Consider the following 26,209-nt stretch of genomic DNA (forward strand, 5'->3'; position numbering starts at 1 on the left):
TTTATTGATAATATAAACAATCAATTAGTAGTAAAAACTATATAATTTTTAACAACAAAAGGTTGATGAATCTTATAAATTCATTAATGAAAATCATTCTATCTCATTAACACAAATAATTTAATTTCAACTATAATTTAGTTATTGATTATTAACATAGATTTGTAAAGGAGTTAAAAATTTTAGTCATGGTTTTATCATATAGAGGGGAAAAAAAATTATTCAAGTAGCTTTTAAGCAAGCCCCAACTTGTTCAACAAAGAAATAAACCCAAGCTTGAATATGTAATTTATTTGGGGATGAGTTCAAGCTCGATTCATATTCAAAATAAAATTAAATCAACAATCCTGAACTTTCAATACTTAGTGAACTAAATTGGTAATAATGTTTTTTCTAAAACATTTTTTTTATAGGAGTTTTTATTTATTTATTTATTTTCATTTTTATACATTATGTCAACTATTTGTTAGTTGTTTTATAGGAGGCTAAACCTTAACTAACCATATACTAAACCATGGTTACTAGACTCATAATACAAGTAAAATACTTTACTTGCACAACAAGTAAAATAGTTTTACGTGTAAACACCAAAAGCTTTAACAATATTTTCCCACATAACAAAATCAATCCAATTTGATTGAAATTCAACATATTATCATATCCAATATTCAACCATATACCAATACAATCTAGCACTTGCAAATCAACATTGACCTTGTCATAACACATGAAATAGATACGATCCTATAAATAAAATAATTAAAAAAAATTATATTTCATAATTTTCGATATCCCATTCAAAACAGGGTTTACATCAAAAAATAGTTTTACGAAACAATGGTAGTTACTCTATATATTGTCTTGAAAGTCCTAATTATAATATTTTATTAAGATAAAAAATTTATAAGAAAAAAAAATCTATGCCAACTAGATTAGCACTTATTCATCTTAACTGAATCTATGTTTAGGTTTTCAATCACCTCTCTTGTTATACATTAATTTCGCAAAACAATGTCTAGGGAGTCTAACAAGATACAAGTTGCTTGGATGCAAAAGTAATCAATTTCTACATAGTGAAGTATATGTTGGTAATTTCATAATGAATCTGCTAAAGTAATTTAGTTTTGTATAATGAATCTTCCATGAAAGATTCTGCATAATGAAATTACCAAAAGAACAATAATATTCATAATTATGGGTATTTATTCTTCATTGTCAATTCCTAATGAAATTTGCACAGATCTCTAAAATTGAACAATAATACCATGATTATAATAAAATGTGTAGAAATAACAAAAATCAATGGCAACAACTAAACAAGTAGTAATAATAATGTTATTAAAAAATTTTGAATTTACATTGAGATAGAACATGGGAAAAAAATTACAACGCTTAGTTTTTTTTTTTTTATGTATAATGTAGAGAAAACCAGGGTTTATTAATGTCCAACCACAATAACGTAATACAGTAATTATTTTAATAATTAATTAATAGAAAAATAAATAAAATAAACATGTAATATTAGCAAACTTCAAAGATTAGATAGGCATTCTTGTATTTTATATTTTTTTAGCAAACAGTAATACTTATTAAAACGTACCGAAAATAGTAACACTAGTGTTTTAAACCGAACTTATAATACATTAAATAATTAGAGTACAACTACAAAAAGACCTAACATTTTAAAATATAAATATTTCAACTAATTATTATACTAATATAATAATAAAAATTCTCCAAATTTAAACCATAGTTAAAAAAATCAAATTAAAAGTTAACCCGACTGAAAGATTGGTTCACTAGTTCAACTGATGATTCGTTAGTTAAACCATAGGTTTATTAATTAATTAAAAAATATATTTTAATTATAATTATAAAAGCAACTAAAATAAAATTAAAATACTCTATTTAGGTAAAATAATAAAATTATAACAACAAAAAAATTACATCATAGACAGAAAGTTAGAGAATATAAATAAATAAATAAAATAAATAAACACATTATACATGTAAATCATCCAATAATTAGTTATTTCTTTCTAATTCTTCATGACATGAACTTCCTCCCTAATTTTTTTCGATTGATGTCAAATCCAAATTTTGTGTAATTCACTCATTCCACATTTCGACGTACTAAAACAATTTATTACAACAACTCAGCCCTGTGCTTCGAAAAACAACTTCTCCGTGGACGAGCTCAACATCTGAGAACAGAGAGGGAAAATGATGAGTTCAATTATCATTGCTGTCTCAATCCATACCCATCACGCCTGAGGTAGAAGAGAATCAGCTGTCGATCTTTTTCACGCCCAGTTCCCACAATTTTCAACCGAACTTCTGAGTAGAGGTAGAAGAGATGTGCGGATCGGATGGAGGAGGGTATTAAGAGCTGAATGGCTTGAGTTGTGACTTTGTAAGAGAGGTAGGACTTGATTTTTTTTTTTTTTTTTTTTTGGGGATAAACTGGTTGAATTTGAGAGAGAAATGAGAGGAGTAATTTTATTTCTGTCGTAAAAAAATTAGTAAATTTTCAGATTAGTTTCTCTTCTCGAACACATATAATGAGCAAATGCTTTCCTAAAAAAATTACAAATTGAGAGACTTGTTGATATTTTCAGGACTAGTTCTATTCAAATACAAATATGTATTGCTGTAAGGCTGTAGCGATTATGCATAAGAGAAATTTCAGTTTTTTGTATCAAGAACCAAAAATTATAAAAAGTCTTGCTTACTGCAATTGCCAAAGTCCTTCACCATGGGAACAAAAAACAAATCCCATTCCGACCCAACAACCAGCATGGCCAAGAAGAAGGCCAAAGCAGATGAAAAAGTCGGCGGCACTGACATTTTCTCACAGCTTCACCCAAATATTGTGATAGACATTCTGTCACGGCTGCCCTTTAATACCCTGTTCAGCTGTAGGCGCGTTTGCAAGACATGGCTACATCTTCTCGTTGACCCTAGTCTCGCTCAATTGTATCACACAAGAGCAGACCCCTGCATCATCCTCCAATCCACAAACAAAAACCGTTAACAGCATCTCTACGCAGTTCATTTTGACAATAGAAATTCTGTGCGTAACTCTATAGTAAAGTTTGCCACTGAAACCCATTTAGGTACGGAATGTAATGTGAAACTTAGTCTGTTGGATTCATGCAATGGGTTGATTTTGCTAGGCGAGATGTATCGGTATCAACGTCACGACTTTGTGAAATTGGATCGATTATATGTGTGTAATTCTTTAACGGGTGAGTTTGTCATCGTTAGGGCTGGTATCAACCTAACATCTTCTCCCATGTGCCCTTGCCTTGGCTTTTGTCCCAAACTAAGTATACAAGGTGGTTCTCTTGTCCAAAAAAGGGTATGGAGCTGAAGTCAGTAACAACATGGTGACTCTTGTGTACACACTTGTGTACTTGTGTAGGGAATTTAATTGAAATCCCAACCTATGAGAAACAAAAAATAGAGAAAACACATGCCAAAGAAAGCAATCAAACACACAAGACAATATTTATGCGGTTTGGCAATTTACCTTCGTTCACAGAGTTGCAAAGATTTCATTATTATCAGGGAAAAAGAAATACAAGTTGTGGCTACAATTTTCTCTCACTCAAAAACACAGCAACACCACCTCTAAAAAACCCTAATCACTGTCTAAGATTGATCCATCTCTTGGAAATCTCAAACAGCTTATTTGATTAGATCTGTTTGGTTACAAGTGTCTTGAAAGCCTTCCTCACAAGATCAACTTGGAATCTCTTGAAATTATTATTCTTTTTGGCTGTTCAAGACTAAAGAAGTTTCCAGAGGTTGTAGGAAATATGCCATGTTTGTTTGAACTTTATTTAATCTGAACCAAGGTCAAACTCTAGGGTTTTATGATATAATTACCCCCCAAAAAAGAAAAAGAATACACACACACATATCAATCTTTCAACAGATAATCAAGGTTTATGCTAAAATCAGCCAGTGAGGACCATGTCCTGCCAATATGTCTCAAAATTTTTGTATAAAATCTTATCATCATCATCATTATTACAACTTATATAGAGGATTACAGATTACAAACCTCGTAAGCATTCACAAAACTTTCCTTTGATTGAAGTAAGCTTTGTATAATTCCCTTCAATTCCTTTTGCTTGTTCTCGGGTAAAGCATTGTCATTCTGAAGATAACTCACCTATTAAAAGAAAATTCCTATTACTAACAATAACTTTACATTTTTTTATCACAGGCATTTCATCGAGCAGGTTGAGTGCAAACCTTTCGTTCCTGCTTTTGCCGCAATTCATTGGAAGAAGACAACTCTGCTTGCAATTCCTGTAACTTTCTTCCATGTTCCTGATAAAGTCCTTAACCAATGCAAATGCACCTGCAATCACATTGAAAGCACGCAATACACAAAACCACAAATTCAATTTTGACATAGCATTTCAAATTCAAGAACAAAAACCACAAAAGTTCAAAATACTCAAAGCGAATAACAGAGTATGGATGAAATTCGATTCCAAGCAAAAACAAAATGATCATAAATAAGTTTTTAAAACTAGGAAGTAGAAAAAAATACCTAATCGAAGGGTTTGGATAGGGAAAAGTGTGAATATCTGAATGTAATAGTACCAGCTTGGTGAAATCAATTTGATGGCGATGATCTTGATGAGGAAATCAAAACGAAAATCATAAAAAACAGGAAAAAAAAAAAAAAAAAAAACCTACTCAAGAACTCTGTTTGGTTGCCTAGAAAATAATAGAAAAATAGAAAGGTTTTGAAATTGATTAATAGCCATGACCGCAAAGAGCTATGAGAGAGAGAGAGAAAATTTAATCGTAAAAAATACTGTACAATCTATATAAGTTCCGTATTTTAATTTTCAGCATTTTATAACTGTTGGTAAAATATTTAATTTATTTTTTCCACATTTATCCGACTATTGATATAACTTTTCTCTATTTATTTATTTTTTTAACACTTATTTCAACAGTTATGCTGACTGTGGATTTTTTTTAACACATGTTTCAACAGTTATACCAACTGTGAAAATAAAATTTTAAATTTCTTTACTTTTTTTAACAGTTGTGTATAATTGTAAAAATTTAAGGTTTTTATTAACAATTTTTAGTGACAGTAGATAAAAAAAAATGTTGAAAAAACTCCAGTGTGTTGTAGTGTATATATATATATATATATACATTGCACAACAACGAAGTGGTGTTCTTTTTGGCTTGGCTGAAGTGGTAGGTGTGTAGGCTGTGAGAAGGGGGTTGGGTTGTTGGTTTTTAGTGCCTATGTATGCAATTTCTTATCATGATTCTAGATTTAAGATGGGCCTTTTCGATTCTATGTGTTTCTAGTTCACCTTGGAAAGGAGTTTGGCATTTAATAAATAGAGTGGTGATTATTCTATGAACTCATTACTCCTTGATGGTGCAGAAGTGTGGGCTTACTCTTCGAATGGCACAGTGTTATGTAGAGTTTGAGCAAACAATAAGGCATTGGTGGCCTCTTTATTTGATAATTGAGATCTCATTCATCAATTAATCAATATATATATATATATATAAGCAAAGACCTCATGCGGGAAAGGATGAGGTTCTGCCATTTGAAGCTTTGTATAAGTAGTTTCTCTACAATAAAAACATTAATTGTCATATTTACTCTTTCCACAACCTTTCCTCTTCGAGTCTCTTAGAATGACCAAATGTCTCCTCAATTACACAAACTCATCGCTTTTTACCTCTTGCTCATTTCTTTTCTGTTTCAATCTTCTCTCTTTCCCATACTTCTGGTCATGTACCACCAAAACCCATATTGCCATAGTTCAATCTCAGTCTTAAAGGAATGACTTCAAAGGGCAGAAGTTTTCTCCACAGTTGGCATCAATTTCACCTGGTCCCAAAATCCCTCCGTCTCTCTTCTATAAAACTTAAGAAAAATGTTATGCTCTTCTCTTTCTCAATGTGTTTTGAAAAATAATAATAATAATTTTTTTTTTTTTTTTTTGAGAATCCACATCAAAAGATTTTATTCAGCTAAGGCTATGAAAATCAGCCTGAAGAACATCTGCAATCTCTGGTGGTACATCTTCCATCCAGACTTGTAATGACGAAAAAGAAAGTGCCCGCCTCGCAATCGAGTGAGCTACAGTATTACAATGCCTCCTTACATGAGAAAAAGAAATAATGGTGAAACTAGAGGCTAAGTACTGTATATCCTTGATAATATGACCGAACTGTGCAAGGTTATGAGAGTTTGACTTTAGAGCGTTCATGAGGATCTGTGAATCACCTTCCAGCACCCCCTTATTGAGACCAGTTTCCAACGCCAACTCCATTGCACGCCTGGCTGCTAAGGCCTCAACTTCAATAGCTGTACTAGGTAGTGGAAGTCGCTGAGCCAAGGAGACCATCACCTCCCCCTTGCTGTCCCTAATCACCACCCCTATTCCGGCCTGGTTTTCATCCTTGAAAAGTGCCCCATCAAAATTAATCTTGTACTGTTGGTGCGCTGGTGGCTGCCACTGCATTGAGGGTCTGTCCGTAGCTGCTGTTTCTGCATAATTATGCAGCAAAAATTCCTGTAACCTGTTTCGAGCTAATTGCACCAAGTTTGGTAGATTTTCACCTCTTTTCCCAACCCTCATATCATTCTGTCTCTTCCATACGGCCCATACAACCATAGCAAATAGTTCCGGATCCCTGTTCTCCGCCAAAATGCATCCCATAAGATCAACAAAACTCTTTATTTGCCTTAGACTGTGCTAGTTCCAAGCTTGTACCGAGAGCCAAATTTCCTCCAACTTCGGACAGAGGTATAGAGCATGGAGTGTGTCTTCTTGCTGCATCTTACAGTGATCACAGCAGTCATCATTTAACACCTTTCTTTTAACTAAATTCTGCTTCGTGGGGAGTGAGTTTTTCACAGCTCTCCAAACTAGATTTTTGACTTTGCTTGGCACGTTGAGACCCCATATCCCCTTCCACAGTGGCTTGAGCATCAAAGGATCGGACTGACCCGGTTGTTGATTCTGAAATTCCGTCTGCAGAAACTTATAACCCGACTTGACTGTGTATGCTCCATTAGCACTGTGAGGCCAAATTAGTTCATCCGGTTTCTCAGTGAGGCAAAGGGGAATGCTTTTCACCAATGTTGCCTCAAATTCCAGCAAGGTTTCATCAATTAACTTAGTCTTCCAGCATCTTCGTTCTTCATCAATCAAGCTTTGGACTTTTGCTTCAGCCAAAACATCTATCCGTGGAGATAAAACTAGTGCTGAATGTTTTTGTGGCAGCCACCTATCCCCCCAAATATGAGCTGACTTCCCATCTCCAATTCTCCAAATAGCCCCACGTTTAATCACATCTCTCCCTTTAATAATGCTCTTCCATGCATAGGATGTTGAGCTTGGACAAGTGGCCTCCATGACTGAACAATTTGGGAAAAACCTCGCTTTAAAAATCCGATAAAACAGTTAGGATTTATCATGTAGAAGTCTCCAAGTTTGTTTAGCGAGCAAAGCATCATTAAAACGGGACAAGTCCTTGAATCCCATCCCTCCTTGCTCCTTTGACTTACATAACTCTTCCCACCTTACCCAATGCACCTTTCGACTATCTCCTCGTTGCCCCCAAAAAAATTTCCGAATAAGAGCTTCAATGTCATGGCACAGAGTAACTGGTAGTTTGAAACATGACATAGTGTAGGTAGGTAAAGCTTGAGTCACTGCTTTAATTAAAATTTCTCTCCCAGCTTGTGATAAGAGCTTGCCTTCCCACCCTTGGAGCCTTTTCCACACTCTTTGCTTAATGTTAGCAAAGCTATCCTTCTTTTTTCGCCCTATGAAACTTGGCAATCCCAAATACTTCTCATATTGCTTGACCACAGGTACTCCAAGGGCTGCTTAAATTGAAGCTTGCATTTGATGGGAAGTGGACCTGCTAAAAAATAGAGTAGTTTTATCTCTATTTATTTGTTGCCCCGATGCTTGCTCATAAGTGGCTAGGATCTCCAAAAGCTTCTCACACTCATTAATTTTTGCCCTGCAAAAAATAAGGCTGTCATCTGCAAAAAGAAGGTGTGTTAGCTTCGGTGCACTTCTACAAATAGAAATACCCCTTATATCTCCAGTCTCCTCTGCTTTTCTCAACTAACCATGAAACCCTTCTGTGCATAATAAGAATAAGTAAGGAGACAAAGGATCTCCTTGGCGCAGCCCCTGTGAAGGTGTGATGTGACCATGTGGCTCTCCATTAATTAAAACGGAATAAGTAGCCCTTGAAATACATTGCATCATCAAATTTACCCAAGTGTCTCCAAAACCCATCTTCTTCATCAATTTCTCCATATACAACCACTCCACCCTATCATACGCCTTGCTCATGTCCAGTTTAAGTGCCATATACCCCGTCTCCCCTGAACTATGGTTCCTCATATAATGGAGGGTTTCAAAAGCCACCATAATATTGTCAGAAATCAATCTATCCTTCACAAAAGCACTTTGTTGTTCCGACACTAGGTTGGGAAGAATTTTCTTCAACCTGTTTGCCAAAACTTTTGAAAAAATTCTGTACAAAACGTTGCTAAGACTTATAGGGCGATATTGTGAAATATATTCAGGACTATGAACTTTAGGGATTAAAGTTATGAAAGAATGACATAAAGATGGAGGGAGATTACCCGAATTAAGGAGATACAGAATATCATCAACCACATCATTACCCACCAAAGACCAATAATGTTGGTAGAAAATGGGTGGCATTCCATCCGGTCCAGGTGATTTCAGGGGAGCCATCTGCTTAAGAGCTGTCTCTACTTCTTCTTTTTGGAACTCTGCCAACAAATCATTGTTCATATCATCTGTTACAACTCGGGGTATTTGAGCCAAAATCTCATCAAAATTCTCTAGGTTTTGGGAAGTGAAAAGAGCCTGGTAAAACTCCAACACAATCCCTTCCATTTGGTTAAGATTAGTGCACCATTGGCCTTCATTATCATACAACCCCTTGATGTAGTTTTTCCTTCTTCGTTGTGAGGCTTTGCTATGAAAAAACCTCGTATTCCTGTCCCCATCTTTTAACCATTGCACCTTAGCCCGTTGCCCCCACATCTGTGCCTCTTTATCAAGGAGTACATTTATTTCTTTCTCCAATTTCTTCATCAGTAACACCGAACCCCCACTGCAAGCTACTCTCTCGGCCTGAGCTAGTTTTTTCCTCTTTTGTTCCAACTCCCGTCTCACATTCCGAAAACAAGTCTTACTCCATTTGGTTAGGCTTTTCCCGCATTTATCCACTTTTTTTATCACTCTCTCTCCCTTGTGACCGTCTCCTCCCTGCTGCCATACCGCCTCAATTGTTGCCCCACACCTCGGTTCACTCATCCACATCTGCTCAAAACGAAAAGGCCTCTGTTGCTTACAGTCCATTCCATCCGGATTGATTAACAAAGGCTTATGATCTGAAGTGGTAACATCAAGATGATGAACTTGTGTATCTGGAAACAAAGAAAACCACTCATTGTTAGCCACTGCCCTATCTAATCTCTCCCATACTGTGAAATTTTCATAATGCTTATGCCATGTGAACTTTGATCCCACAAACCCAAGGTCCATAAAACCACACTCATCCAATACATCTCTAAAAGCTTGCATCTGACTATGAGCTTTTTCGGAATCTCAGGGACTCCACTGGGAAGGCTTTTTTGGTATACGTCAATGAGGTTGTGCTCAATCCATATATATTACTACCTGTATTCCCTGTTTGTTTACATAGAGAGTGGGCACCTCAAAGATTTTTGCCGAAAATTTTCTATGTGATCTTTTAATGTTGTGAGTGATTCCAGGAATATAGGACTGACCCAGAAGATAAGCCTCAAGCCAAACGGTCGACTTGACATGGGATAAAAAGAACCTACGTTTAGGTTTTTTATTTTATAATTTTAATGGTATAGTTTTTATTTATTTATTATTATTTTTTTTTTTTAAGTATTCATTAAGAAGCTTTTTCGAAACAAAGAAACACATTTTTTGTTAATATGCAAATCCATATCCTGATTTCTGTAAATACAAATGGATTGGAATGAAGCCTAACACACAATCTACTAATGTCGTATAATAAGCTGAGATTGTGGGTTGTTGTGAACTACTATTGTGTATGAGAGGTAAAAATTAACTGAGGAACCATCAAACAAATATTAAAAGTAACGTAGGTTTTATAAACAAAGCCCAAAAAAAATAATCACAGACCTCTACATTTCATACTTATACCTTTTTTATTTTTTAAAATAAAATTCCAACATCAATTTCTTTGTTCCTTTATGAGAGATGATCCACGTCCAAAAATTCTATGTAGTATATAATCCTATCCCAGATGTTAACAAAAAAATATTCAAATTATAAATTCATTAAATTTTCCAATCACATGGTTAGTAGATTAACCATAAAATCAATTGAAAAAAAAAATGTTAGCAAAACTTGAAAACATTTAACGAAAATGAAGATAATATTCATGTAGATGAAAGGATTAATGGATTAGCGGTAAATTAGATGGAAAAGAAAGAGCTAGAGGAATTTGAAAACAAAACTTAATTAGTAATTTTATATCTTTAAAAGTAAGAAAAATTGATATAAATGAAAAATATATATCAAAAGTTAAATAACATTTTTAAATTAATATTTATATACAAGGAAACTTAAATGAATAAATTAATATTTAAATTAACAAAAGTTGATAAAAAAACCTTAATTGAATAAATCTGAAACTTAAATGATTGAAATGAATGAAAGTAAAGTTAATGGTATATTTGTTTGGAAGTGAAATAGGGTAGATGGAAAACTTCGAAGAAAAAATAAGAAGAAAAACTTTTTTGAGGTGTGTTTGGTTAAGTGGAAATGAAGGAAAATATATAGTGGAGTCCAAGTGTTTTTTCCCTTGGGCCACCAAAATATTTTATCCCCAAAATGGGAAGAAAATTAAATGGAGATGTATTTTTTCTTGATTTACAAAAATGTTCATGTTCATGTGAATATGAGCACTTTTTTTCTTTTTTATTTTATCCTGGGCAATAACGTTGCCTCTTTTTTCTTTTTCTTTTTTTCTTTTGATTTCCTAGTGCCTAGGCTGCCTCTTCTTCTTTTTTTATTCCTTTTTTTTATGAAAGTAACATTCTCTCTTTTTTTCTATTCTTTTTTTTTCTTTTGATTTTCTAGGGCCTAACGTGATAGTTGTTTTTTTTTAAACTAGACATGATTTTTTTTTTTACATGATTTTTATTTTTTTAATAAATTTGGGTGATTGCTCTTTTTATTTATTTTATTTTTATTATTTGTCACTTTTTTGTTTTAATTGAACATCATTCTTTAACTAAAGTATATGAGTAAATTTATTCAAACTCATTTTTTTTATCCATCCACTTTTTTACTTCCAACTAAACAAAAAAGAAAGAAATTAAAATTTTTTCTATCATCCCACTTTTTCACCCCTCCAATCAAACGGACCCTAAAAGACTAAAATGAATTCATGTGAAACATAGAGGGTAAATTTTGCATTTTAACCTCATATTTAATTTAAATATGTATTTAATTTAAATATGTATTTAATTTATATATATATATATATATATTGTGGCAGGTAAAAAGTAAAACTAAGAAAATAAGCTAGCATTAATCGTATTACTGTTTGCTCACACAATTAATTTTTAGAGGTGGAATGCAAGGCCAACCTTTAATTACCCATTACGTGATAGAAATTAAGAATCAGACCAGTCTCCTGTGTGTGGTAACAATATTTAACTAGAAAAAGCCCTGAAATGACTAAGTGTTCGTCCTTGGGTTTGGTCCGAGGAAGAGGTTACAATTGGATAATCTCTCTCTATTTTCTCTTTTCTCTTTTTCTTCCCAAAAGAGCTCCCCCCAATCCAGGTGTTTCTTGGCTTTATATAGTTTAACCAAAGTGCATCTAGACTTTACATTTGGAGGGTTAGGATTAGGCTTTCCTGATACTTGTCCCATCAAAACTTTGCTAGAAGATTTTTATACTAGGATGTGAGTTGTGGAGCACTATTTATGGTCATTTCCCCATTAATGCGGTCAACTAAGTGGTTGTAGTGTATTTAATGAAGAGGAGATGACTACTTTGTCATTCCTTTTTCTTCTCTTTCTTGTTCAACGCCAAGTTACCCTTGTCCACCCTCGAATTGCGTCGTGCTCCCTCTAACTCTGACTCTTGGCGTTCTGAGGTTAGGTAGATGTCCTCGATACCCTCGCCAGTTATGGTTATTCAGCTTTTGTATGAGTTAGGTGCATACTTTTCAAGGATATCCTGCCAATATTTCCTGAGGTTTACCTCCTCACGATTGCCCTTACCCACTTCATCAGTTGCTTGGGTCCTCGTCCTCACACACACACACACACACACACACATATATATATATATATATTAATGTGAAGGAGGACCAAGTGAGGGAAGCAAGATGATGAATTTTGTCGATCCCTAAAAATCAGGCGACTAGGGGCTTGTTAGGTAGGAGGATTTTTATCTTTATTTTCAACATATTATAAAAAAATTTCAAAAAATTGAAATTGAAACTAGTTTTCAGATAATAATTTTTACATTATACATGTTTGGCTCCTACTTTTAAGAATTTTTTTCAAAATACTGAAACTATATTTAGGAGACCATTTCTATTTTGAGATTAGTATTATTTTTTTTTTTTTTATAATGATAAGTTTCAAATTTGAATTGTGAGAATTTCTTGTGATAAAGATAAGTCCTTTAATTTAAGAAATAGAGAGTTTGAAAAAAATTGTAGGGTCCGCTATTTTCAATTTATTTACAATTATGACATTAAAAACATATTAATAAGTCCAAGATTAAAACTTTAATTAAAAAAAACCCAATTATTACCAAAAAAATAAAGTTTAAAATTAAAATTTTAAACATTAATTAGGGATAAATTATAAATATGTGATTACATTCCCCTCTTTTGAGATTTGATGAAATGACTCAAAATGTAAGGAAAAAAACACTTTCCTTTAACATCCATTTAACCAAATTATATGTATTAAATTGATATTAAATTTTATATTTTTATTTTAAATTTATAAATTATATTTTTATTAACCATGATTAAATTTTAGTAAAGAGAATTTTATAGGAATCTAAAATATTTTATTATTAATATTAAAAAAATTGTTTTATTTTTTTTCAAACCTCGGGAAGTGAGCTTCCCCCCCCCCCCCCCCCCCCCCCCCCCCCCACAACAAAAAAAAAAAAACAAAAGGTAATTGCGCCGTGTGATGTGAACGGTTTTAGAATAAAAAAAGAAAGAAGGGAAAGAAAAAAAAAATGCGCACCAACTCCAAAATCTCCTGTATTATTTGTTGTTTGACTTTTCATTCTCTACCCAATTCTCATCCGGATCTTTAATCTCACCATTTTTTTGTTCTTCATCCCTTTCTTTGTAGCTGAACGCTAACCCAAACACAATTCAGTTTCAACCTCACTCGCTTTCATCTTCGAAGATAGGCCTGTCAACAGCTCTTCAGTTTTACACACTGAAAACTATTTCTTGTTTCCATTTTCTGGTTTTCATTTAATTTGGTGTTTTTTTTTTTTTTTTTTTAACCGGCGGGAGTGACTGAAACTTTTGGTCATTGATCCAATTGCTTCCATTTCCTTCTATGGAAACTCAAATAGCTTCCTCCTCCTCCTCCCCTCCTTATTGGAAATACGATGTGTACCTTAATTTTCGCGGTGAGGACACCCGCAATGGTTTTACTAGCCATCTCTACCATGCTTTGAATCAAAAGGGTATTTTTACCTTCGTAGACGATATACTTCGGCGTGGAAAAACTATTTTAGCAGAACTCTTAAAAGTAATAGAAGGGTCCAAGTTTGCAATCGTCGTTCTCTCAACAAACTACGCTTCTTCGACGTGGTGCTTGAATGAACTAGTAAAGATTGTTGAATGCATGAAACAGAACAAGTTGACAATTTTGCCAGTCTTTTACCATGTGAATCCCTCTGATGCACGGAACCAGATGGGTATTCTCGCTAGACGGAACCGGACTTTTGCTGAAGCCTTTGCTGAGCATGAAAGAAATCATGTTAACATTAAGGATTTGCAAGCATGGAAGGCTGCTTTGAAAGAAGTCGGCAATATATCCGGATGGCATGTACAACAACATTGGTAACATTTTACATTTGTCTTGACTTCTTTGTAGTTTGTTCACATTATTATATCAATATCGTAATTTCCCACACTCTAAAATTACTCCGATTTTCTTGTGGATTAACTTGAACCAGAGAAAAAAAATTAAATTTGTCCCTTTTATGTATATTATGACTTAGGAAATTATACGCTTAAGTTGGACTTTGGTTGAAGAACCTTTGCTTAGTTTGAGGCATGGTAGTCTGTTACTGAAATAACATTTTTTTAATTTTATTTTTTATATTCACATAAACTTTTATTGATAAAACAAACTTCAAGACCTGGAAACATCCAATACAGAATCCAAGTCTTGAGAAATGGAGAGAACAAAATGTGGGGGACCTCTTAGAGGATCAAAACAACCCAATACAAAATTAACCAGGGACCAGCGAGCTAGAGCATGTGCTGCTCTAATGGTCTCTCTGCTTCCCCAACAGAAAGATACAACTTGGTATTCAATCTGCATTCTATAGTGAATTGTCGAGTCAAGGAAGCTTTGTTTTTTATAGTCGGCCCTATTGCCTCAAGTCAAATGCTTGCCTTCCTTCAGCTTAGAATGTCTAATACCTATTATCTAAGAAGTGTAGCAGGAGCCTGACTAGGCCAGTATCAGGACATTGTGTTTAGACATATATTTAATCAATAGGCCTGTGGTTTCCAAAGATCGTAATATGCAGGGTATAATCCCATATATACTTCTTTTCGTCCTAGATATCTCATTTAGTCATACCCATATAATTTTTTATCAGCACTTTTCTATTGTTATCGAGTGACATTATTAACAAAAATTAGACATCAACAAGCTAAATATTTCCAAAAGGAAAACTCTGTGAACACCTTCTCTATGAAGAAACTTCTACTCATTTTGCCTCAAGAATAATCATCGGCATATATTTGGAATAATAGATGCATCTTTATTTCTTTCTTTTTTTTTTTTTTCCCATCTGGGTCTATTTCCATTATAAATTAACTAGAACTATCTTCATAAAAACTTAGATTTTCTAGAAAAAGTTTTCTTCAAACATGAATACCTATTACCTCCAAAGTTAAATAGAATATGAGTCAAATCAATGGTCAAGATAAAAATACTGTACTATATAAGGTAGTGTTAAAACTAAGAATTTAATTAGTATTTATAACAAATCAAGAATATTGTAAAATTTGAGGTCAAATCACATTTTGGAAATAAACAAATGGGAGACATTTTTTCAAAATTATAAGTTTTGGATTTAAATGGCTATTGGTATGATTTTCAACCATCCATGTCCATGACTATGACAAATATTACTATGACTAACGATGACTAATCTTTTTAACCTCAATTATTATCTCACTAATTTACATTTCTTGTAGAATTTCTTAGGTGAACGATTAAAATGTTTTGGACAAGTAAATAGGCCATAAGCGTAAATATATGGTAAATAATTCAATCGGTGCATTTGTTCCTTTTTCTTTTTCCTATTGTGAAGATTAAAGAAAAAGGAAAAAAAGGGTATGAAAATTAAATCGAAGAAACATACAACAAATGACTTATTAAAATTAAGCACACTCTCAACTCATTAAACTATTATAGTTAGCATGTTTTTCTCACTTGGACTGTATGACATCAAACAAATCAAACCTCAATTACGATGCTATATTAAAAACTTTTCAAATTCCCCATTTGCTGAACGAATCTAAGATTGTATTTTGACTGTTTTGTCTCATGTATTTATGCTATACTATACTGTCATCAAATTTATTGTTATGCTATCTTCATTGCAGTTCTGAAGCAGATGTTATCCAAGAAATCGTTCAAAGGGTACTTGGAGAATTGAATCTTATATTATCAAGAACTATTTCCAAAGATCTTAAGCTTGTTGGAATAGAATCCCGTGTGAGGGAAGTGTTGGATTTATATGTAGATGAAAGGCCGGGTGGTGTTCGCTTTGTAGGAATTTGTGGGATGGGTGGAATCGGTAAAACAACTCTTGCAGTAGAAATTTTTAAAAGAATTTCAGGTAGCTTTGAAGCTAGCAGCTATATTGCTGATGTAAGAGAAAAAACTGAAAATCAACATTTAGTTTCTTTACAAAAACAACTTCTTTCTAACATCTTTATGGAAAGTGAAATAAAGATATGGAATGTGCATGAGGGGATCAATATCATTGGGAATAGATTACGTGGTAAGAAGGTTCTTATTGTTCTTGATGATGTTGAGGACCAAAAACAATTAGAAGCTTTGGCTGGGAACCTTGATTGGTTTGGTCCAGGGAGTAGAATCATTGTAACAAGCAGAGATAGCCAATTGTTGAAAAGATGTGGTGTGAATTACATATATGCAGCAAAGGGTTTGAATCCAGATGAAGCTTTGCAACTCCTTAGTTTGAGTGCTTTCAAGAAACCCCATCCTAAAGAAAATTATGTGGATTTGTGTAGGTATTTTGTGAATTACACTAAAGGCCTTCCTTTAGCTCTTAAAGTTTTAGGTTCTTTGTTGTTTACCAAAAGCACCGATGAATGGGAAAGTCTCATAGATAAACTAAAAGCGGAACCTGAAAAAAAAATTTTGGACATTCTTCAAATAAGTTTTGATGGGCTAATGGAAACCCAAAAAGAATTATTTTTAGATATTGCATGTTTTTTCAAAGGAGAGAACAAAGATTGCATAAGAGAGATATTAAAAAGTTTTGGTTACTATCCAGACTACAATATTGGTGTTTTGATGGACAAATCGCTCTTAACCATTAATGAAAATGGAGCTTTGTGGATGCATGATTTACTACAAGAAATGGGTCAAGATATAGTTCGTCGTGGATCTAAAGAGCCTGGTAGACGTACTAGGTTATGGCTTTATGAGGACGTCCTTCATGTATTGAAGAATAATACTGTAAGTTGACTTGTCTAGACCTAAACTTAGAAAAGTACATATATTCTTACAAATTCTTCTAAGGATCTCTAATTATTCTAATTTCATTAATCTTGGTTATTAGGGAACAGAGGTAGTCGAAGGCATAATGCTAAACGCACCTATTCAAAAAGAGGAGCACTTGGATGCTGAAGTCTTCTCAAAGATGAAAAAAATGAGATTGCTTAAAGTGGGTGATATGGGTAATGTGAAACTTCCACAAGGCCTCAATTGTCTTTCTAATGAGTTACGCATTATAGAATGGCATGGATATCCTTTAAGCTTCATGCCAACCAACTTCCAACCAAATAAGCTTGTTGAATTGAAAATGCATTGCAGCAGCATCAAACGACTATGGGATGGAATTATGGTAAGATTGACTTGTTCAATTTTGTATTTTATTCCTTTTCATTAAGGCTTGAGTTTATTTAATTTTTTATTGGTTTATAACAGATTTTAGATGAGTTAAAACTCATTGACTTGCGTAACTCTCAAAACTTGATTGAGACCCCAAATCTAAGTGGAGTCCCAAATCTTAAGCAATTGATTCTTCAAGGTTGTACAGCACTGTCTAAGATTGATCCATCACTTGGAAATCTCAAACAGCTTATTCGATTAGATCTGTCTGGTTGCAAGTGTCTTGAAAGCCTTCCTCACAAGATCAACTTGGAATCTCTTGAAGTTATTATTCTTTCCGGCTGTTCAAGACTAAAGAAGTTTCCAGAGGTTGTAGGAAATATGCCATGTTTGTCTGAACTTTATTTAAATGAGACTGCTATAAAAGATCTACCATTGTCAGTGAAGCATTTAACTGGCCTTATTAAATTGGATCTAACAGATTGCAAAAACCTTTCAAGTCTTCCAAATGCTTGTTATAGTTCAATGTCTCTAAAAATTCTCACTTTATCTGGCTGCTCAAAACTTGAAGAACTACCAGAGAATTTGGGGAATCTCAAAGACTTGGAGGAGTTAGATCTGAGTGGATCTGCTATAAAAGTGCTACCTACGTCCATCAAACTCTTAAAAAATCTCAAAGAACTGTCTCTTCATGGATGTAAAGGGCTATCATTTAAATCCTCGAATAAACTCTTCAGTTTTCCTTTCATGCAACAGAGAAGTCCAGATCCCATGGTCATGTTAGAGTGTTCTTTATCAGGCTTATGGTCCTTGACCAAACTAGACCTAAGTCATTGCAATCTTCAGGCAATTCCTAATGCTTTTGACTGCTTGTCGTCCTTGTTAATATTAAATCTAGAGGGAAATGAATTTATTTGGCTTCCTAAAAGTATGATTCAACTATCAAATCTACAAGATCTTTTTCTTTGTGGTTGCTCGAATCTTCGATCATTGCCAAAGCTTCCATCAAACATTAAGTATATTGATGCATCACAGTGTACCTCACTGGAAACATTATCATCAGGATCAGAATATGATTTTCGGCCAGCACTTCAACTTCTGAATTGTGTCAAATTGATTGAGAATCAAGGCTACGGTTACATGTCAACAATGCTAAGACGTTATTTTATTAATGACAAGGTCTCTTCCTCTCTCTCTCTCTCTCTCTCTCTCTCTCTCTCTCTTTTGTGAAGTTCTAAGCATCATTATTTGCATATTTCAGCATTACTATGGGCAAGACAGATTGGCACATTATATCTATGTTCCTGGAGGTGAAATTCCGAAATGGTTTAGACACCAAAATGTGGGGGCTTCAATGAGTCTACAAATGCCTTCAGATTTTTGTAACAAATTGATGGGAATTGCTATGTGCATTGTTTTTGTATTCCGCCAACATAGACCATTCAAGTCATTTGACCAACTTGATTTTGAAGGTTTGGGGCATAATAAATATACACATAAGCTTTCATGTTCCATTAAATTTAACTATTGCGAAATTTTTGGAGTGGCCGATGGTTTTTCCGAAGAATTTGGTAAGATTGAACGGTATCACCTTTGGCTGCAATATATACCCTCTCAATTCTTTCACAAGGACTGGGAAAAAGCATCGAGTAAAAGCAATGCTAATGGATTCGATGATATTGAGATTGAATTTAAAACATGGGGTCCAGGATTGGAGGTTACAAAATGCGGGGCCCATTTGGTATTCAAGCAAGACGTTGAAGATCTCAAACAAACTATGGTTGGGTCTAGCAGCTGCAGCATCACTCCTTATGAGGATGATTTTGACTGTTCAGCCAGAGATACCATGATTAAGGGAAGCCATGATGACTATGATGGGGAAGGGGCTGAACCTAGTGGAGAAGGTACCTCTAATGATGTAGACGCACCACACCCAAAGTGGATACAGCAACCTAATCTAATTGAAAATTGGATTGAGAATTTCAATTCATGCACGCAATAACAAGGAAACTTAGACAAAAAGGCCAATGGCAGTGTTGGTGATGGAGTGGAACTGGGTTCAGCAACTCAAAAACTGAAAGATTCCAGGAAGGTCACCAGAAAGTAAGTTATTTTCCACTATCTACTTATTTTCTCGTGTGTGTTTTCCTTTTCTTTTCCCAGAAACTGTCCTTTTTTCTTTTTTCTTTTTCTTGGTACACATTTTTTTCTTGTATGTGACTACTTCTCTGTCTCGCTGCAAGGAAACTTGAGGAAAATTAATGTAGAAAGGGTAAAAACTTTTGAATTCTATCTCCTTTTGATGTTTCAGTTTCGGGCAATTGTAATGCTTGAATAATATGAGCTGAAATAGTGGTGCCAAACTTAGTTCTTGAGTTCTCAACTCTCTGGGTTCCTTTTGGAACATATAAATTTTGTTTTCTTATCCCATATTTTTCATAGAATCTGAAAGAGTGACAAAATGCTGGTGATTTTTTCCTATGGTTTTGTTTTCAGAACACATAAGCACGGCTTAAGCAAGCCAGTTGTGTTTGGCTTTGCTGGCAATTTCTTTCCTTGGAATAAAATGCATTTTCCCCTGAGAAAATAGGAGGAGCTTATTGTGGGTTATGTTGTTTTGTATAAATTTTTTCTGGAGGTACCAGTTGGAGCTAAGCCAGAAAGCTTTGGATGAGAATATAATTGTGTATTTGGGAAGAGGTTGTGGGGAGACCCACATTGCTGTACTGCTTATACACGAGCTAGGTCAATTGATAAGGAAGCCCCAGAAGTACATATGCGTCTTTTTTGGCCCTACAGTGGTTCTGTTTTGGGAGGTAAGCTAATTTATCATTTTTTTTTTTTTTGGTAATTTAATGTTCGATTTTTGGTAGTATTTAAGTTTGAAACATTTTTTTTAAGCTTATATGGCTGGAACATTGCACAATAACGAAGTGGTGTGCTTTTTGGCTTGGCTGTAGTGGTAGGTGTGTAGGCTGTGAGAAGGGGGTTGGGCTGTTGGTTTTTAGTGCCTATGTATGCAATTTCTCATCATGATTCTAGATTTTCAGATGGGCCTTCTTGATTCTATGTGTTTCTAGTTCACCTTGGGAAGGAGTTTGGCATTTAATAGAGTGGTGATTATTCTATGAACTCATTACTCCTTGATAGTGCAGAAGTGTGGGCTTACTCTTCTAATGGCGCAGTGTTATGTAGAGTTTAAGCAAACAATAAGGCATTGGTGGCCTCTTTATTTGATAATTGAGGTCTCATTTGTCAATTAATATATATATAAGCAAAGACCTCATGTGGGAAAGCATGAGGTTCCGCCATGTGGAGCTTTGAATAAGTAGTTTCTCTACAATAAAAACATTAATTGTCATATTTACTTTTTCCACAACCTCTCCTCTTCAAGTCTCTTAGGATGCCCGAATGTCTCCTCAATTACACAAACTCATAGCTTTTTACCTCTTGCTCATTTCTTTTCTGTTTCAATCTCCTCTCTTTCCCATACTTATGGTCATATACCACCAAAACCCATATTGCCATAGTTCAATCTCAGTCTTAAAGGAATGACTTCAAAGGGCAGAAGTTTTCTCCATAGTTGGCATCAATTTCACCAAGTCCTGAAATCCCTCCGTCTCTCTTCTATAAAAAATTAAAAAAATGTTATGCTCTTCTTTTTCTCAATGTGTTTTGAAAAAATAATAATAATAATAATATGAGATTATGAGCTTCTTTCAGAATCTCAGGGACTCCACTGGGGAGGCTTTTCTGGTGTACGTCAATGAGGTTTTGCTCAATCTATATATATTACTACCTGTATTTCCTGTTTGTTTACATAGAAAGTGGGCACCTCATTTTTGCTGAAAATTTTCTATGTGATCTTTTGATGTTGTGAGTGATTCCAGGAATATAGGACTGACCCAGAAGATAAGCCTCAAGCCAAATGGTCGACTTGACAAGGTAAAAAAAAGAACCTACGGTTAGGTTTTTTATTTTATAATTTTTAACGGTATAGTTTTTTTTTTTTTAAGTATTCATTAAGAAGCTTTTTTGAAACAAAAAAACACATTGTTTGTTAATATGCAAATCCACATCTTGATTTCTGTAAATACAAACGGATTGGATTGAAGCCTAACACACAATCTACTCATGTCGTATAATCAGCTGAGATTGTGGGTTGTTGTGTACTACTATTGTGTAGGGGAGATAAAAATTAGCTGAGGAACCATCAAACAAATATTAAAAGTATCAGGAAAGATGTAAAGGCTCAAGTTGAGTATTTTTGTTGGGGAGTTGTCCAAGGCTCCAAGCCTTGGCAGTGAGCCAGTGATCTGCTCAGTATTTGAGTGGGTTAATTGTGTTTTTGTAAATACATAATATGTTAAGGCCATAAAATCAATTTTTATAGCCAAAATAGAAATTCCATTCATTTTATGATACATAATAATCCTTAGATAGAGTTCAATCTTCTTCTCCTTCTATTTTTTTTTTTTTTTTTTGAATGTCCTAATGCCTCCAATCCTGGATCTCCTTAAAAAACACAAGATGTAGTTCATGCTAATACTGTTCCATGTTTCGACACAATATTTATGCATAGAAGATACTACGTGAGTTTTCCCTTTTGTTGAATAGTTACCTTATTTCATCTGTATACAACAATAGCAATAATTTTTATTAGTTTTCCTTTACACTAAAACACTCTTACATGTCTTGTAGCTCTTTTTAAACATCATTTGCATGTTGTGCCCATCATGAAGTGATCAAACTTTACAACATTGGTTTTATTACACAGGTATGCATTTCAACACAAAATTAGTTTGTAAATGAGTATGTGGACATAAGAGGCAATGAATTTTTGTATTAGATTGTGCGATGTGACATATCTAGCATATATCACACTAATAAATTTAATGGTCTAATTTATCAAGGACTTCTTTTGTTTATTAATTACTTATTACTTTGGAAAATTTCATAAATCCAAATTCGTATTTTCATCTCTCTAATGTGTTCTTCTAAAAAGTAAAACTCTCTAATGTGTCAATTGTTATATAGGACAAATCTTTTTCAGTCTCTTTTTTTTGTCCCCCTTTTTGGCTATATAGGGTTACTAGATACGTGTGTCAGTTTCCCCTTTTACAAATATATGAAAAAGGTCTTCTTTTCCCATCAAAAAAAAGAAAAAGAAAAAGGTCTTCTTTGTAAAATCTAGAACTTTGCTAGACACTATACAACATGATTTATGAAAGAATTTCCAATAGACAAGTATACTGAAAAGAATGATCACAGTTCTTGGTTTTTTCTTCATTTTTTATCACGTCTCTTTTTTGTGCTTCAATCTCAATAGTTGAATCTATGTAGTTTTTCCTGAATTTTTATGAGTTCAAAGTATATCTTTTACTGCAATGAAAGAACCAGTGTTCCTCTTTGCACATAATGTATTGGGAAGTGCCAAAAAGGCAAGTAAAAGAAATTGATGGAACAAATTGGCACTTCACTTGGAAAATGTGGTATAACTATCTGGTTGATAGAATATAATTACTGCTTAAGTGTGTGTATGATTGGCATAGCTCTGAGTTAAGGCAGTAATATGGTTGACTATGAAAGAAGCTTATAATGGGGTTAATGTGAATGGTCTTCATTCTATATATTTTGGGTTCGTGCTTACTATTTTGTCACTCTATATGTATCTTGGGTTTTAGGGTCAAGAGCACACCACACATGCTGAGAAGTGTCCAATGCAACAAGAATGGTCCAAGGGGAAGAAGAAAGCTAAGAAAGGAGATAAACTTAGTGAGATGACGCAGGCTATCCAGAGCTCTACTGAACTATCAAGGGCAAAGTTTATAGCTGCGCAAGTGGTAGCACTAAGCACGTGGGTGAATCTGCTGGCACTGATGATAAGTTCTCTCTTGAGAAGGCATTGCCACACTCATTGGGCATAAAGATCTAGACGATATGACCTTCAAGGTACAAAAGAAACTCTATAATCATGAGGCTAGGATTTTCTTCATGACCTTGACAGATAATAGGAGGAAAGCCTAGATGGAGTTCATTGCGAAGGAATCTGATTGAGTTGCAGTTGTGCTTGATGATGTGTTTGTTTGTTTGTAATAACTTGGAGACATTGTTTGTAGTTGCTATATGTTTACACAACAATGTTGTGTTTTGGTTGCGATTCTCTTTATGTGTTTTGTTTTCAGCCTCTTTATGTTTGTTTCCAAATAATTATGTGTAACTACGTATTTGTTATATGGTTCAGAGCAGGTTATGTCAGACAACTCAAATTGGTGCAACACTGAATGTATGTAAATGTATGGTATTATAATGGTAGTTGTGACCTGTATTTGAGAACTTACTAGCTGATGTGTAATTATTGTCGCTGCCATGTTTTTGTATATTGTAAGGCATAATAACCTGGATGAGAGTGGTTATAAATTGCTTTCAATATTCAACTGAAATTGTCCAATGGCGAGTCTGTCGAGTATTAAGGGCAGTTCACGTATTTGAGAACATTATAATTAAGCTAGATGAAAATGCACATGAGCTTCCTCATGAACTTGATGTAAACGAAAAGTACTATCCATGGTTCAAGATATAGAAGCATTTTATTATGTATTTCATAATAGTGTCATTATGTTTACTATTGTATTTGGTTATGATAGGACTTCAACTACATTTAAATTATGTTATTGGGCATGTATAGGAGATATCAATGGTACCCATGACAGTGCGTTCGTTCCTGCTGTGAAAGCGATGTCACGTAGGAGGAGGAAAAATGAAATTATATAGTATGTCATGTGTGCATGTAATTTTAATATGCAATTTACACATGTTCATGTTCAACGGGAGGGTAGTGTTAAGTTGTTAATGACTCAAAAGAGTGATCCTAAATATGGATTTCCTTGGTTTGAATTTTTTTAACCTGAGTTTAAGTTCTTATATAAAATGACATTATTTTATATGAATATAAATGTAACTTTGTTCCAGGGGCGGAGCCAGGGGTTGAGAGGGGACAACTGCCCCCTCCCCCCCTCCCAACTCCTCCTAAAAGACCTTATAGTTGCTAATATTCAGGAATCATAAACGTTTTGCCCCGGCACGGTAAAAACAAAAAATTCTTCTCTATTCAAATGCTTTTTTTTTTTTTTTTAGTGAAATCTAGTCACCTGTTTAGAAAAGAGAAAAAAGTCAGCAGCACTTTTAGTGTTTATATTTTTTTATTTAGTCACAATATTTCAATTGATGAGTCTTACACAAATTATTATTATTAAAAAAAGCCTTCATGGTACTAAATCCGTAAAGCCTCCAATGTCTTTTTTTTTTTTGGTTCTATATCTCTTGTAATTTCAGTTTCAAACTCTAGATTTCTGTTTTAAACCAAAATTTTAAATCAATCACATACATTACTATATCAATTTTTGTAAGTTTTATGGAGTAAAACTTTCAGTATTTCTAGCAATTTTTCTAATTTTAAACACTGAAGCCAAATTTTAAAAACAATCAATGTACTGCAATGTGTATACAATTATACAATACAACTTTGCACGTATAAATATTGTTATATCCTTAATACTTTTAAATTGATTTATTTCTCTCAATTTGTTAAGGAATCAAATTAGATGTCTAAACTTAATATATTTATACCAATCTCTTACTTTGATTATTAAAAACTATGAATTGGTTAGTTTTGTTTCTTTAGTTTAAGGATATGAAATATATACTTTTAGTGAATTAAAATTACTGAAAATCCTAAGCCCAATAATAAGTCTAGATCAAAGTTTAATTGAAATTGGGTAGATTTTGTATGACAATTACATTGGTTTATCTATTTTATTATTAGTATAATTAATATTTTTAAGGTTTTTTTTTTTATTTTTAATATTGTCTTTTAATCTTGCTCCCCTTGAAGTGAAATCCTAGCTCTGCCACTACAGATTGTTCCATGTAGGATCATATTACCTTTTTGATTTAAGGTTACCAAATGGTACATTTCCTCCCACCACACAAAATATTTAGGTACCATGTTTAAGAATATCGAGGGAGGAACAGGCAACTTGCCAAGAATGCTGTTAAATTAGGTTGTTCAATTATAGACGCTCTTCAATAGGAATGGTTATTGCATGATGCTTTGAGGTGCTAAAGGCACATTTTCTTATTTTAAACGCAATCCTCTGTTTTAAGCCAATAAAATTGCCTCTCATCACAAGTTTTGCATAATTTTTTATGCATATATAACCGCTTAGATGTTTTGCTTATGTGTGGGAAAAAGCTTAATGAGGGACAAGCAACGATCACTACTCATTGTTGAAAATTCTTTTGGTGCAAATGCTAATAAGAGTTGAAGGCGTGTACAAAACTTCAATCAAGAGGCATGTAGAGAGATGGGCTAGTTAAAGGATGACATCACTGAGGTGATGCGATACACTTTGCGTTGTCACTCTAATATTGGAAACATGAAATTTGTTTTTAAAAAAGTAATACGTTGACAACATTTTCATAATAAATCATAGATGATAATTTGTTGATTCTAATTTGAACTTGCAATTGAAATTACTTTTTTGCTTATTAGTAATAGTCAATAACAACCTACTACTATGGATCTGTTTTGAAAGTATTATGAAAATGTTGTGGATATAGAATTTCTTTTGTTTTTTAGATGATGCATCACAATGTGGTTTGTATTCACCAATTTTGTACATGGAACTTTTCTACAATTTGGCTTGAATGCACATTTAGAGCTATGTTTTTGTACATGGACCTTTTGCAAACAAACT

General features: G+C 33.8%; 2 protein-coding genes and 1 long non-coding RNA gene across 13 annotated transcripts in view; 2 read left to right on the forward strand and 1 right to left on the reverse strand.

The window, feature by feature from the left end:
* LOC126702768 (disease resistance protein RUN1-like) overlaps positions 1-23,128 on the forward strand; it is a 107,682-nt gene extending 84,554 nt beyond the window's left edge. Inside the window, exon 9 of one of the 3 annotated variants that reach the window (XM_050401598.1) lies at positions 22,625-23,128. The gene's annotated coding sequence lies outside the window, so the exon portion shown is untranslated. Of the gene's footprint in view, positions 1-9,838; positions 9,889-19,167; positions 19,312-22,624 lie in introns of those variants that run through there. The other 2 variants (XM_050401602.1, XM_050401601.1) reach the window with 2 other exon arrangements.
* LOC126702772 (uncharacterized) lies at positions 2,574-4,811 on the reverse strand. Of its 2 annotated transcripts, XR_007647847.1 has the most exons (4): positions 4,568-4,811; positions 4,264-4,372; positions 4,070-4,180; positions 2,574-3,446 (listed from the first exon to the last, which is right to left on the reverse strand). It is a non-coding gene; the product is annotated as an uncharacterized LOC126702772 (long non-coding RNA). The 2 variants fall into 2 exon arrangements; XR_007647846.1 differs by having other exon boundaries at positions 2,574-4,180.
* On the forward strand, positions 13,410-23,790 carry LOC126702766 (TMV resistance protein N-like). 8 transcript variants are annotated; one of them, XM_050401589.1, is made up of 10 exons: positions 13,410-14,185; positions 15,971-17,075; positions 17,179-17,463; positions 17,547-18,629; positions 18,712-19,553; positions 20,089-20,266; positions 21,174-21,221; positions 21,341-21,395; positions 22,152-22,227; positions 23,135-23,790. In XM_050401589.1, exons 1-5 carry the CDS (start codon positions 13,677-13,679, stop codon positions 19,450-19,452), a joined length of 3,723 nt encoding a protein of 1,240 aa, XP_050257546.1. In that variant the 5' UTR covers positions 13,410-13,676; the 3' UTR covers positions 19,453-19,553; positions 20,089-20,266; positions 21,174-21,221; positions 21,341-21,395; positions 22,152-22,227; positions 23,135-23,790. The 8 variants fall into 8 exon arrangements, with proteins under 8 accessions (XP_050257546.1, XP_050257548.1, XP_050257551.1 ...); XM_050401591.1 differs by lacking the exon at positions 21,174-21,221 and having other exon boundaries at positions 19,947-20,266; XM_050401594.1 differs by lacking the exon at positions 22,152-22,227.
* Positions 23,791-26,209: the final 2,419 nt, after the last annotated feature.

Source organism: Quercus robur, chromosome 10, assembly GCF_932294415.1.
Source record: "Quercus robur chromosome 10, dhQueRobu3.1, whole genome shotgun sequence".
Classification (NCBI taxonomy): Eukaryota; Viridiplantae; Streptophyta; class Magnoliopsida; order Fagales; family Fagaceae; genus Quercus; species Quercus robur.

Coding starts and splice junctions, on each gene's coding strand:
- LOC126702766 (XM_050401591.1), top strand. CDS start 13,677: ATGGAAACTCAAATAGCTTCCTCCTCCTCCTCCCCTCCTTATTGGAAA. Junction 14,186..15,970: donor TGGCATGTACAACAACATTG/GTAACATTTTAC, acceptor TCTTCATTGCAG/TTCTGAAGCAGATGTTATCC. Junction 17,076..17,178: donor ATGTATTGAAGAATAATACT/GTAAGTTGACTT, acceptor CTTGGTTATTAG/GGAACAGAGGTAGTCGAAGG.